General features: G+C 36.4%; 1 protein-coding gene across 9 annotated transcripts in view; it reads left to right on the top strand.

Moving 5' to 3' along the window:
• Positions 1–15,310, top strand: part of NRXN1 (neurexin 1) — a gene marked incomplete at both ends in the record, with an annotated part of 666,790 nt that overhangs the window by 60,883 nt on the left and 590,597 nt on the right. For 7 of the 9 annotated variants that reach the window (XM_082302939.1, XM_082302934.1, XM_082302940.1 and 4 more), the window contains one exon: positions 13,095–13,112. The exons of the other annotated variants lie outside the window; for them this stretch is intronic. In XM_082302939.1, the coding sequence (XP_082159065.1) occupies positions 13,095–13,112 (18 nt within the window). The remainder of the gene's footprint in view (positions 1–13,094; positions 13,113–15,310) is intronic. 9 annotated transcript variants of the gene reach the window in all.

Below are 15,310 nucleotides of genomic sequence, written 5' to 3'. Positions count from 1 at the left end.
GCACAGCAGGTAAACTATGAGATCCACGGAGCAATCCAGATCTTAGCCCAGCTGTATAAATTAATGAAAACATTTCTGTCCACCTGAATGGTTTCTAAAGAGGATCCCACTGTATGTGATAAGGACTATTCCTGCCCAGTTTTTCTGTTCCACGTATTTTTCTACTAGTATTTTACATGGTTTGAGTATTGAAATTTTACACTTCTCACCAGACTATTTGTTACTGAGGAGGGGAGAAGCATGTAATGTAGGACATTATATAAACAATATGTCCTTTTTATGTCATTTGATTGTAGTATTTGTTAGGATACATCTTTTACGTGTCTTTTAAATCCATACTGATATCATTTGATGCAGGATGTAAGACAGTAGTAACATCAGTGTTGCTTAAGGGTTGTGCCAATGCCCTAACCAGAAGTGTATTTTAAGAATTTGTCCCACTACAGAAAACAGTGGCAACTCACAGAAAATGCACACTAGATAAAAATGTATCGTTTTTAATATTGAATGTTGAAACACATTCAAAGTGATAGAAGAAAAACACCTGAGACCTTTATATTCTAAAGTACTTTTGGAGACAAATGGGGTGTGGGGGAGGGTGAGTTGGTTTGTTTTAAAGGAAGTAAAATGAGGTGACTTCTCTCCATGTATTATAAGCATGTTTTGAGAAATGTGCTTTGAATTTTTTTCTTTTTTTCTAAGAAGAAAATTAGTTACAAACATTAGATGTTCTTCACAATAGACACTTTTGGAATAAGTATGCATTTCAGAAAGCAAGAAGGCACTTGCTATAGGCTGCAAAAAGCAGAATAAGAAAATGGATCAAACACTTTTTAACCTGCGATATAAAGAGCTTTACAATTGAAAATAATTTAAATTATGTTGTTAGTGCCTTTTGTACAGTTTTTATAGTTTTGTTTTTGAACAAGCTATAATTATAGAATCACAGTTCTTTGAACTATTTCCTTTAAACAAAGGAACATACAAAAAAAATCAAAATCCTATTAATTGATGCTCCTTTCTCAAATTCAACACCTTCCTTTTCATTAGTTTTTGTTTTGTTGACTTGTAAGGAGGCTTTTCCTGCAGTTCAGTGTGATCCATTTCTGTCCCTTGGCTTGATGTGACATTCTGGAGTTTTGTGTTAGTGAAGTAAAATCTTTTTCCTATGATTATTGTGAAGATTGTTTCTGTTTTGATATGACTAATTGAACCATAGCACATCAGTGATTGTTCACTCTGTTGTCTGCATTCATTGCATTTATACACCCTTTACATTGCATAAGGCATTATTATTACTTGAATGACTGTTCATATTCTGATGTCGTCTATGTATTCAGAATATACTCATAAAAATTCTACCTCCTTCAAATATGAGTTTCTCTCTTAGTAATACAGAAAGATTCTTTGTTCTGAAAATGTGATTTAAAAAAATATGCAAGAAATGTTTGTGCTTTGTTTGGGAGGTTTGTTAACTTGATTAAGTACATAAGTTATATGATACAGGATCCTTGCTTTCATCATTATAATTCTGCGAATTGCTTAATGGCATAAATACTCTGCTGGAAAGAAATTTTAATTATGGTTTAGATGTAGGAGTTTTTCCACTTTGGGAACCTCAGAATTATTCCTCCTCTTCATGAATTAAAACTAGGAAGCAGATGATTTGTGTGTTCATTTCAATAATGGGCTAACAATCAAACAAGATTTCTGTTATTTGCCAGCATTTACCTTACAGAGAAGGACTTTTATTGTTGCAAAGTTTGCTTAATCCACTTATTATTAATATTTTGCTTTAAAGGCATAAGAAATACCATTTTATATCATTCTTAAGAAGCAACCTCAAAAGAATGTAATCTAGGAAATACATTCAGAACACATTTTAATAGATATATTTATTCATATTACTCAACCAGTAATATTTGTGTCCCCTGTAGCTCCTTCTGTAGCTCTAACATTTAGATGTTTTCAGTAATTTCTTTCTGAGCTCCTATTTGACTCAGTCCCATGAAAGGTCATCACAGTGTTCTCCACTGTCCCCTTCATATGTACTCTGGGGCAACACAGAGACAACTTTTTGTGAGGAAAAGTTTTTGCGAGAAGATGTTAGAATTGGTTCTGATAAAGTTTTATACCAGAAATGGTTCTTCACTAAAGAATCCTATATTTCTTTTTCTTGATGCCATCTTTGTTATCCTAACCAATTTTCCAGCTGTGAACGAGCTAAAAATGGAAAAGATGCTTTCCCACATTTTCATTGGCAGCGTGCTACTGTGCTGATGTATTATGATACATGAATTACATTACGGCATGACTAAACAAAAAATAACTCACGTGCCATATACTGAAGGGAATGTGGGCTTAGGAAAAAATTTGAAGTGACTGAAGATGAGCATCGAGGTACATATCTGAGCAATTTCTTTTGGAAAGGCACCAAGGTAATAAGGAAGACTTCAAGAGCTGTCAAAAATGACATTATAGTAGGTGTCTGCTATAGTCCACTTGATCAGGAAGAGCAAGCAGATGAGGCCTACAGACAGATAGGAGGAGCTTCACACTCACAGGCCCTGGTCCTCATGGGGAATGTCAGCCACCATGATGTCTGCTGAGGGGACAACATGGCAGGATATAAGCAACCAGGGAGGCTCCTGGAGTGTATTGATGGCAACTTCCACCTCCAAATAAGAGCAGAGCCAATGAGGAGAGGTAGTCTACTGGATCACATACACCAAAAAGGAGGGGCTCTCTCAGAATGTAAAGATCAGGGAAACCTTGTCTGCAGTGACCACTGTGGAGTTCAGGACTCTGAAGACACAGAGGAGCGTGAGAAGAAAGCTCACAAAAGTTGCCTTCAAGTTAGTATTTATGGATCACCTCCACAAAATAATAATAAAAAAAGCCTACAAAGGGTAGAAACAAGGACAGGTAGGGCTGGGAGGAATACAGAAGCATTGTCTGAGCGTTCAAGAGTGAAGTGAGGAAAGCCAAAGCCCAAATGGAATTTCATCTCTTCAGAGGTGTCAAAGGCAACAAGGGCTACTATAAGTACCTTACTGACAAAAAGACCAGGGAAAATGTGGACCCATTGTCCACTAGAGAGGGGACATGGTAACAGGACACAAAAAAGAATGAAGTCTTGAATGCCTTGTTTTTCTTCAGCCTTTAGTAGCAGAATCCAGCTTCAGGACTCCCAGGTCCCTGAGAAAAAGGGGAAAGGGTGGACCAAGGTAGATGTACCCTTGGTGGAAAGGAACAGGTCAGAGAATACTTATGCAAACTGTCCATACGTAAGTCCTTGGCACCTGATGGGATGCAACCATGCTGAGGAAACTGTCACCTGTCATTGTGAGGCCACTCAAGATAATCTTTGATCAAACGGAAGCCGGGAGAAGTTCCAAAGTGGGAAGAGCTCAAATGTCATTTCCATCTTCAAGGAGTGTAAGAAGAAGGACCAGGGAACTACAGGCTGACAAGACTCAGTGTTGTCTGAGAACAAAATGGAGCAGATAATCCTGGAAACCATTAAGGATGAGAAAATCATCAGGAGTTGGCTTCAGCAAGGGTAAGTCATGCTTGACCAGCTTCACAAACTTCAATGATGAGTTGACTGACGTGGTATACGAATGTTGTCTACCTGGACTTCAATAAAAACTTTGACACTGTCTCCCATAGGATTCCCATAGGGACAGGTCATCTTACCCAGAGAGATGGTGGAGTTTCCAACACAGGATATATTCCAGAGCCATCTGAGCATGACCCTGGTCAACCAGCTGTAGGTGACCCTGCCTGCATGCACAGGGAGGTTGGACAACATGATCTACAGAGGCCTTTTCTACCTTAATCATTTTGTGATTCTGTGCTACTGATTAACTCGTAGGAAGAGAAGAACTAGCTGTCTTGGATTAATTTCTATTAACCCCAGATATTGGACTATTTTGAAATATTTACTGCTATCTACTACCACTAGAAATTTTATTTGTGCAGTTTTGAGATGGGAACACTCATAGATGATAAATCAGTGCAGCTCACCCTAATACCATGGGTTGCAAAAGCACATCAGGTACAATTTCTCCTTCTCAGAGCCACCTTTTTCACCTATACTAAACTAATGCCTGTTATGTCACTTAGGAGTGTTATAAAAGTTACAATATATATCCTCATGCCAAGAAAATAACTTTAACCAATTCATATCAAAATGATTAATGAAAATTAAGAACAGCTCTAAAGCACCTCACTGATTGCAATGTGTGTAAGTACTCTGGACACATGGAAGCTCAATCCAGGCATTCACATGGCTAAAAAAAAAAATAAAATCATCCTTTTGCAGCTTCTGTAAAATCTATGGAATGAAGAGATGTATCAGTCTTACTTTAGCTAAGGATAACCAGATTTTAAGTGAAGAAATGTTGATTTTTTTAAATTTTAAAATTACTTGTAATTAGATTAATTGTCATTATCTATAACAAGTAATTAATCAGAATAACATTCAGTGTTAGCATTGAAATGGTTGTAGACTAATAAAGGAGAAAATTAAGTTCATTTAAAAAAAATAAAGATATCTATTTTGTTCACTTGCAGTCACAGATAGCTATGATTAAATTTTAATTTGATGTCAAATTAAGAACTTGGTTACCATATGCTGACTTCCAGGGTACAGCTCTACTCACTTCAGAGGAAATTCCCTTTAAAATGAAGAGAAGGTTTGTTCTATACCATTCTAATGTCTTCCAAAGGCAGCTTCAGCTCAGTTCACATCCACAAAATGAATCTCAGTAGTAGCCAAGAAAATTTTATGGTGGCTAGCTGAAGAACTATACAACAAAATGATTTAGAATATTGGTACTCTATTTTTAATTGTGTACAGTGTGTCTTCTACATTTTTAGCTGCTAACTCTCAAGAACACTTCATACCAAATCATCTTCAGCCGTCTGTGTCAAAGTCATGGCATCAGGATAGCACATAAACATTCCTCTCTTTTTTTATAAAGACAGTGTGTGAATACAAAAATATGGCTGACTTTGCATGCAGTCCTGTTAATTTTGGTGTTGTACCAGTCTGGGAAGGCACAAGTATCCAGATACAGAGTCAGGGCCTGATTGAATATCTCAGATAGGCAAAATGTGCAGTCATATGTCTTCACTCTTTAGTAAGTGCTATAAACGGGAAATGCTATATTTGCACAGTCAAGATTGTGTAAGTGTAGATAGCTGCCAGTACACTGTTCAATACAAAAGCAGTAGAAAAGTTTTAGGAAGCATTGTGTAAAAATATATCCCTCTCATGGACAAAACCCACGACCTCTTCTCCTTTGAGTGTCCTGCTCATGTTATCCACTGGATCATCACCTCTGTAAAGCTGCCATCCAGTTGGAAAATTACTTCTGTCATTCAGTCACTGCACAGCATTTTTGCTCACTGTCAGCTCAGCTAATCCTATTCTATTAATGGGTCTAAGACACCAGTTTTTGCTGAAAGGATGATTGGAGAGGGATTTGATTTCTTCTGATAGGAACTGGGGCCTGATTTTGCAGTCTCTTGGATAGCCGTAATTGACTGCACAAAGCACAGTGCAATAAGGAAATGTTGGGCGTATTTCTACTCTCATATACCTGAAAACAAGCACAAGTAATCCTGAAAAATCTTTATTCCTCATTTCACAACTGTTTATTAAAAAAGGTGTTGAAATATGTTACATCATGAATTTATCAAATTAATTTCGAAATAGGTATTCTTAAAATAGAAATACCTGTATCACCCCACATTGCTTTCATAGAACATAATCTGTACTTGACATTGCTCTCTGCCAGCCAGAAGAGTTAATTCTGTATGAAAGCTTTTGATAGGAATAGCCTGAAAATATATTTTCATGCCATGCACCCAGCAGGGCGAAACTGAGGCAAATCCAAAGGAATAAAAATAACGCCAGGAAGAAAAGAGGAGTTGTAAAGTGAACCATATACAGTCAGTTTGTAGTTCTAGCCAGTCTACTCATTCTCTGTGATAGGAAATAAGACCTCTAGTGATTACATGAAAGACGTCCTAATGCACAAAGCAAGGTAAAGTGTGTAAATCCCAGAGATTTTCAGTGGAAATTGAATGTGTCAGATCCAGAGAGATAGTTCCCAAGGATAAATGGGAAAAGAGCAGCAGTTCTTAAAGCATATCTGGTCACTGAGTAAAATACATAGATTTACATTGTGTTTCATTTCCTATTTATGCATGAAAATTAAACCACTGAGGAGGGAATGTGTTTAGTTGATTCACCCTCACATATGCAAATGATTTTATTTCTCATTTCATTACCTCTATTAATGTTACTAAATTCAATTATTAAAATAAAGTTGGTCCCTGGTTGTGGTTACTACAGCCATGACACAGACCCAGGAATGCTTGTCCCAGTGACTAATGAAAATTTCTTTAAAGAATTGATGTCTTGTAGGCAAGTCATAAATATAGTAAATATGAGAGTAGCAAGACCCATTTTGGAGAAAAAAAAATACATTTAATGAGGTGGGGAAATATGGCCAAAGTAAAATTGCTTGGGATAGTAATACAATTTAAAAGGCAGTAACTTATATATGTGATCTCTCCCCTGAGACTGTCGAAGTTTGTAGAGTAAAAACTATTAAGAGAAGAGAACAAGTATATTTCCAAAATTTCAGTTCCAGGAAGCAATTGAGAAAAAGGAGATGTAAGTATCAAAGATGTGCTTATTTGTTAACATCTGTGGCTCCAAGGACACGAAATCCTATTCATATGTGTAATATCTAAAAATATGTAACAATAGAATCATCATAGATTAATAGCATTAAACTAAAGCAATGTTGAATGTGTTCATGTTTGATACACTTGTTATGATAAGCGTTAGAAAAGTGATAAATCTGCACAGGAATGAAATAACACAGAAAAAATATTGCCTCAGAAAGAGTAGTGATTTAATTACGTCTTGATTTGGATTCTGTTTCTCATCTGTTTCTCAGATAACTGGAGAAGATATTAAAAAATATAACAGGTGGTAGAAGTAAATTGTGGCTGGGGGTATTGTCCTGTTGTGAACCACAGGGAAAATAGGAATTTGTCTGAATTGTTTTTTTCACCCATTATATTTGAGTTCTTCATGGGAAATATTTCTCAGTGAAATCTTTTTGTAAATGATGCAGAGATTGGTTCTGAGAAAACAATTTATTTGAACACTTTTGTGTTTAACAGGGTGTCAAAGTATTTGCTGCTGTTTATGCTTGGTTTCTGTTCTCATTTAACTAGAGAAAATACATAGATTCATAGGGGTTCTGGCCAGAATGTACCACAGTGAAAATGCTAACCTGACCTCCTAAATGGCAAAAGGCAGAATCTCTTCCAGTGATTCCTATAATGCAGCCCTACAAAAAGCAATGATTGATATACAGTGTCTGTTAGAGAAAGCCTATCTCTAAAGAGTTCAGGGAAGAATTTCCTAGAATTGCCAATGCTTATTTTATCTTTATTGAATATTTTTGTCTTCTTTTCAGTTTGAACTTTTCTGACTTTTGATCACAGTCTTTGTCTGATTGAAAGGACTTCCAGCTATCAGGAACTTTTGATAGTTATAGACTGCATTCAGACACCTCTTAATCTTACCTTGAGTATATTCTACAGATTGAGCATCTTAGGGCTTTCTTTGTAAGACATGGTTGCTGAGTTTTCTTAGGGTTTTAATGACATGAATGACTCTGGGGAAAGTTTTTTTCTGAAACCTCTCTCATTTGTTATTTTCTTTTAAATACATGACACTGGAACTAAACACAGTAAAGGTTTTAGTTATACCACAAAAAATAATGCCATATTCTATTTCTATTCATTATTTCTTTGCTTGGGCACTCAAAACTTGCACTGACCCCCTTACTTGCTGCTTCACACTTGGAGCTCATCTACAGTAGCTTAACTCAAGTGATCTTGTCATTATTTCATTTTCAAAGCACTTGGGATACTGTCCAGAAAAGATGGCCTCACTTAGAATAAATTCATGGATGTTACTGGGATTTACAGAAGCGTACTGAATTTGTGCTGATGGCTTTGTCTTGTAAAAAGCTGTTAAAAACACCTAATTGTGCCCTAATGATCCTCATTTGGCAGAAAGTCTTGTCCTTATTTTCAGTCAAGGCAGGCTGTTAGTGCTCCTGAGAGGATCTTGCCTTTCTTTCCAGAAAAGAAGGGATTCTCAAAGAGACATAGGTAGAGAATGAAACTAGAATGGGGCCAAACTCCTGTTATTCTGAAATTTCTCCTTTCCACCCAAAAAATATCAATAAAGTCTCCTTCATATTTCTATCAACTGCACTGCAAAGTCCTCTGACTGTGTCTGTCCAAAGCTGTGTGGAGACTAGGATGGGCTGTACATTGATCTCAGACCTAATGGAGCCATGTGGAAATGTAGGAACTCCCAGGCCCTCTTCCCTAGATTCTGGTAGATTCATAGATTTTGTGTAGGAATTGCAACAGGTTTGGGAAATACTGTTTCCCTCTTTACTCAAACCGCAAGAAGACAGCAACAAAATCAGAGTTCTGTACTAGGTATCTGTATATTCCATTTCTAATTATTCATAATTACAGTCAATAATGGCAATCAATATGTGCAGTACATTTTTCAAAAGTACATTTCTAAGAAATGCAAATAATCCTAATGGAATTTGTGAGATACACAGCATTGAGAAGATCAATGCTCATGACCATGGATATTCAATATATAGCTTTAGTTCATCATCATTGACTATATGACTGTTCAGGCTTTATAACATACTTCATATTTTCATATCCTTTCCAAATATTTTGTTTAGAACACCATGTCAATAAAACCAATTTCTCTACCAATCTGAGAAAGGGGACAAGCTAGATTACACTATCCAAGAAATGCTGAGAACAGTTCCTCAGATAAATCTGCCCCTTGAAATGATATTTCTGAGTACAGTTTTTTTTTTTGTAGATAAATTTAGAGAGAAGTGTGATTATGCATTATTCTTTGAGAAAACAAAATTTTGTATCTTAAACTTCTAGCCATCAATTTTGTTGCAAGACACCTTCCTAATATAGCTTTATTTCAGGCTATTTCACCACTTGTCATACTTCTGAATCCCTTTTGAAATTTCATAGAATATGTCTGTGGTATGTCGTATCCTTCCTTTCTGGAATGTGATTGTGAATCACAATTGTCATGAGAAAAAAAAACCACTATAAAAATATAGCCTCTGCTAATATGCTATTTCTTATAGCGTTGTTTCTGGTTTTGTAATTTCAAAATACTAATGTACTGTTTCTTCTGTTTGTCATGAAAATGCAGTTCTTACATAATTGTGTGGTAAAGGTGTAAATACTCTAGCAGATTAAAAAAATGTAATAGCAGAAATAACCACTAAACATAGAAAGAGTCAGGTTTTGTTGGTTTTTTTTTAAATCAAGGTTTCTGTGAAGAATTACGAAATATTAAAATGATTCTTTAATTAGTAAAAATGTACTGTAAAAATATTATTCCCATTTTCATATCCCTAAAACACAGTGATATGCTAAAATAATTATAATTGGTTGTGCTTTTGCTGCAAAAAAAAATATGGAGCAAAACCTGCTCTCAGTTCAGCAAGGACAGCCTGAGACACTTTCTCTGGAGATAATAAGCCAGACTCACAGCCTGTGTGAGTTGTATATTTCCTCTGATTTCAACTGTGTCATACCAGATTTAAATCAACTCAGTATTTGGCTCAATATGAACAGGCAACAGATTACACATGTAGCACTGAGAGCAGACTTTGGCTGGAGGAATTAGGCTGCAAACACAGAAAGCAGCAGGGCAATTGATTTTGTTGGTGGTGGGCATGGGGAAAGGTCTTTGAAATAAGAATTTGCCATGGATAAGAATCCTCTAGTTCTTCAAGTGAGGAGCTCGGGGCAAAGTGAAAAGTAGAAGAGTCCCCACATCTCTTTGAAGTCAGAATGCTGAAGAGAAAGTCACCTGTTTTCATGGTGAAAAGTCGTTGGTACAATCAGCTGGTGCAGAGAAGGAAGGAGCTGCTCTGTGCCACTGCCTGCAGCATTTGGACCTGGCATTTTGGGTCCTGAAAACCTTGAGTTCCACTGTTGTCAAGAGCTACTCAGTAGACTGTAAGGTCCCTTAGAGTGGATGCATATAAATGTGGGTAAATTCTGACTGTGTGTGGCTAAATCATCAGCAGTGACAGAAATGCGTAGTACGGCTCTACTCTCCTCCAGGTACAGAAATATTACACCAATGCAACTCTAATGACATAAATACAGTTACTCCTGATTTAAATGAGGAAAATTTTGTTCCCTCTGAACTGCAACTTGATTGTATACATAGCTTTCAAAGAGTTTCCCTTTTTCCTTTTTTTTTTCTTCTTTTTTTCCTTTTTTTTTCCCTTTTTTTTGTTTTGTTTGAAGAGTGGCTGGAGTAAGCAAAATGAATAAAAAGCAAGGCTAGAATTTGGGCCTTCTGGCTTCTTAGATTCTGCTTAGATGAACAGACTATGACAAGAAAATGGGAATCAGGAAAGCCAAATGAAGTGTTAGTGATATGGAAATATATCAGCCATCACAAACAAACTACCTTAATTAAAGAAAAGTGCTCAACACTAATCTAATGTAAAAGCCTTGTAAAGTACCATAAAGAAGCTGAACTAATTTTTTTCTTAGATTGCAAAACTGTTTAAGATGGTTTAACTTACCATGACAAAAACCTGTGGAGGAATGAATTTTCATTGCTGTTTACTAGTGCATAGGGGTTTGGCTATATACACTGTTAATTCACAGAGTAGGAATTCGACTTTTTTCCATTTTATTTAATTCAAAATGTTTTGACAGCTTAACTGGCTATCACTTAAAAGTTTAATCAATCAGACATTTAGGGGAAGCTGCTCAGCTAGTATGAATCTTTCTGGTGAAAGTCATCAAAAAAGGCATACCAATTATTGCTAAGATAGAATTTTTACTCATGATAGAAAACAAAATATGCTAAACCCTGTAGCCAAATGAGTTTAACCATCTAATGCTGCCTATGATGTCGTTTTCAGAACCCTTTTCTTTGACTCTGACATTATGAGGAACTGAACTGGCCTGTCAGCAAGTTTATATGCTGGTTTTAAAAAATCATGTTAAGCTAAACATGGCCACCAAAAAGGACGCCATGACAGTGTTGATATTGCAATATACCAACACTCTGATAACCAGAATTAGATGAAAGAGCCTGCAGTTATACTACAACTGAAATAACTAATTCATTTTTCATTGAGTTTGGGTGGTTTTTTGTTTTTTTTTTTAACTTAAAGGAAGGAAATTACTGTATGCAGTTAAAGGTAGAACTCTATTCCAGAAAAGTTTTGCTAAGAGCTGCTATTTCTAATAGCCCAAACATCACCCTAATTTACGTCGTGTATAGAACATAACATCTGTATCTTGTGAAACTGGGTGTTCTGCATTTTCTCAGTGAATTTTATTCCTTTTCTTGATTTAGGGTGTGTGAATGGAAAAGGTGAATTATAATATCTTAACTGTAGAACTAAAAATTGAGAAACTTAAACCCCTATTATTCATCATTTATAGCATTTATTATTTTTAAAGTGGTAAGATTTTCAAATTATTTGTTGGAATACTGTCTAGTTTTGATGACCTTTTTCAGTGCCTTCTGGAATTGACTTATAAAGGCTTTTCACTATGACAAGTGACACATTCTGGGAGGAAATGACTGTGCTTAAAAATATCATTAAGCCCAGTTCTGTGTAACTCATTTTCTTATTCTTTTATTGGATTAAAATATATCAAAATTAGTTTAGTTTCATGGTCACATGAAAAGGCTTTATTCCTATGGGATGACTCCATGCAAAATGACCCATAATGGCAGAACTGGCCCTCAGTTTGCACTGGCTTCTGTGTGCTTCCTCCCTGGGAAGCATTGGAGGAGAAAACATAAACTGCAGCAAGGGGTTTCCCAGGCAGTCAGACTGCTGTGTTGTCGCCCTTCCCCGTCTCTTCGTTGGTTCCACACCGTCCATCTCCTTGACTTCTGTGATGGTTTTCCTTCATTATTTTACCTCTCTCATTTTCTCTCTCCTATCCTCTCCTCAGTCATGATCATAATGGGTAGCAGAGAAATACTCCCTCAAAATCACCTTCCCAGTGGAGTAGTTGAGGACTCTAGATGCTAACATGAGTGTTGGGACACCAAGCCTCTTTCTCAGCTTTAAATTCTGTCCACTTCATTAACAATTCTTAGTCCCCTTTTGCTTTGTAAGCTTTGGGAGAACCTTCTTTCTTGTGCCCCGTATTGATGGCTGGGTTGGGGATGAAAGAACAAATTTTGCTTGTTGATGGCAGCCTTTCCTTAGGCAAAATTCCTTTTGTTATAATCTGGGGGCAGAACCCATCCTTAGCACTGCTATGGCCTTTGCTGGCTGTACCAGGCAGAGAATTGATTTTTTACAGTGTGCAAGTTTCTTATGCTGACCAATTCTGTAGGACATGATCCAACAATTCTGAGTTATTCCACCCAGGTTAAGTGCCATTTTTTTCCCTGCTGGATTTGGAGATTTGGCCCAATGACCAGAGTGCCTCACTAATGACTGCAGGATCAGCCGTGCTGCCTGTGGTAACATCTTCACAGCATACTCAAGAATTTAAGTTTTCTTAACTTTAAAATCATCTACTTCATCATCCAGGAGAATTCAGAATGGGAAAGTAGAACCAAATGAACTTAGAATCCCTATCACAAATGACTGGTGGCTTTAAAATATAGTTACAAAAGTCTTACAAGAAAAGCCTCTGATTAATAACTAACAATAATAATAATTGCATGTTCAAAGAGCTGCAGTAAATCCTGTACAATTTTTTGCACTTTGGAAAGAGTATTGTTTTGTTTCATATCACATACATTTTGTTAAGTAGAGGAAACACTGCTTCCCTGGTGCTTTTGTTTTTCCCTCTGGATTGTAGCAATGGAGCACTTGCATGTTGTGTTTGATGCCTTGCATGATAAAGACATGCAATGGCAAGTTCCAGTCTGCATGCTGCTTAATGAATGTTTTCCTTTTCTCTCCTTCCCTGTTATGTGCTTACAGAAGACAACTATGTGGAAGGTGGGTGCTTTCTACCTTATTTTCCTAAGCTCTTGTTTTTCCCTTCTGTTCAGTGGGGTTTTTTCTCCTTCTGCTTAATGTTATAAAAGTACACATACCAGTCAGTACGGTAAGTTGTATTTTTCCCCCATAAAGGCAGAAAAGTTTATTAAATAAATGTGATTTCTTTTTTCATACAGAACTCAAGCAAAGCTCCTTGGCTTTTTGCTCTAATTCCAGAATATCCCCACTGAAACAAAAGGATTTGTACTTGTATGAATGATACCATATCCAAAATCTTTCTGGAGGTTTGCAAGACTGATTTCTTCTCATGTTCTGTATGAAAAACACTTCAAGAAACTATATGCCTCATCAATGTGGAGCCTAAATCCTCCCAATAAGATAGTAATGCATGTTAAATTCACATCTTTTAATTGCTTAGGAAAATGGAAAGCGCTTTTCTCTTTAATACCACAAACCTTGCTTACTGTTACATCCTTTACAGCACAAAGCTTTAGGAAAAAAGGTTTTCTGTCTAACTTTTTAGCATAATGCACTTGCCTTTTGGACATTGTGAAAGAAGAAGCATGTGATTTTAATAATTATGTTGGTATGTAATTAAATCCCTTTAAAGAAAGTATGGCATAGGGCAGTGGAAACTAAGGCACAATGCCATCTATCCTGAGCAGTGGTAAGTAAGTCTATTAGCTGGTAAAACATGCAAGTATATGATAGTTTTAAAGCCTTTTTGCTTTTAAGCCAAAAAGTGCAGGTGCTTTTTTATGTACAAATGTTTTTAAAAGTCTCTCTGGGGTGAATCTTTGCTGGATAAATGATTATCTATTGGAAAAAAAATTAGTTTACCTATCTAAACTGAAAAATTGCTTTCATTTTACTTCCTTCCAATATTTTAAAAACTATTTTAAAAGCAAGGGCTTCGTAAAGTAACTCACATGCAAAGTGACTGCCCTGGAATGACTCTGACCCAGGGTGCTCATGTGAGCCACTCTGGGGCCTGAGTTCATTCAGGTTTCAAGCCACCATGGGCCACTGCCTGCCTGTTCTGAGGTGGTTTTCTCAAGCCTAGAAGTGCTGGTGCTTCATTCCTCTGTGCTGCTGTATTCAAGGATGAAGATAGGTGCTCAGGTTTAACACATAGATGATGCTGTGCAATTTTATTAATATGTATGTTATCCCAAGGAGAAAGAAAATTCAAACAATTCTGGTGCTTTACTTGTGTGCACTTTCATGCTCATACACGTCAATAAAATTTCGTTTTAATTGTGAGATAAAAATGTATTCAACAACACTGGGATAGAAATTCTAGCTGAAAAACATAAAAGCCTAGAAATAACTACCTAATCTTGCATTTGATCTGTGCATAAAACTCTTAGTGGTGTCAACATGAGTCTCAAAATTTGAATTAGGTTCAGTACAACTAGATAAGGAGGTTCAATTGCATTTCACATATTCATTTATGCACAGCAGTACAAGATAAAACCTGGATAACAGTTAATCCAGACTTTACCTGAATCTAATTCTTCAAATTGCAACCTTAAATTTATTCCAACACAGGTTTGGGTACTTATGCATACATTAAAGTTACAAAGCATAAATATGTAAAGAATGGAAGCACAGAATGGTGTATCCAAAGCACAACTTGAAAACTGAGCTAAAATTTTTCATCTTTGATCTCTGTGATATGTGAGCATATCTGTAAATTAGGTGACATAAGCAGACAGAAATATGTAGTATTTAATTTTGTATGTACTGCTGGTAAAAAAGGCTACTGTTTATTGATTTTACTGTAGTTGTACTAGACTCTAATACCTTCACTGCAGGTTTATCATGTTTAAATTTTGTTTTGGCCTGTGCTTTGCATGGAACTTACACACCAAACTATAATGATATCTTCATTTCCCCTTCCACTATCCCACCCTGTGCCCCTTAACTCTCTCCTCTCAGAGCCAAGTTCAGGAGAGGGTTGGCGTGGATTACACAGGAGGGATTCCTTCTAAATCTCGAATTCCTAATTCACAAAGAAATTGAAGTAATGGTGCACAAATGAGTATTTTCAATGTATGGGATGCCTATATGTGGCTACTTAAGGAAAAAACTTCCCAGGTCTATTTGTTGTGGTATTCTCTATTACAAGCAGGCTTTCATTTTGCAATTCTAGCAGTGATTGCTGATTTACCTGTATAATTTTAAACCACTCT

The sequence above is a fragment of the Coloeus monedula genome (genome assembly GCF_965178545.1).
Source record: "Coloeus monedula genome assembly, chromosome: 2".
In the NCBI taxonomy this organism is placed as follows: domain Eukaryota; kingdom Metazoa; phylum Chordata; class Aves; order Passeriformes; family Corvidae; genus Coloeus; species Coloeus monedula.
The sequence above is the reverse complement of the archived record's forward strand: the minus strand, read 5'-3'. Positions and strand labels throughout refer to the sequence as shown.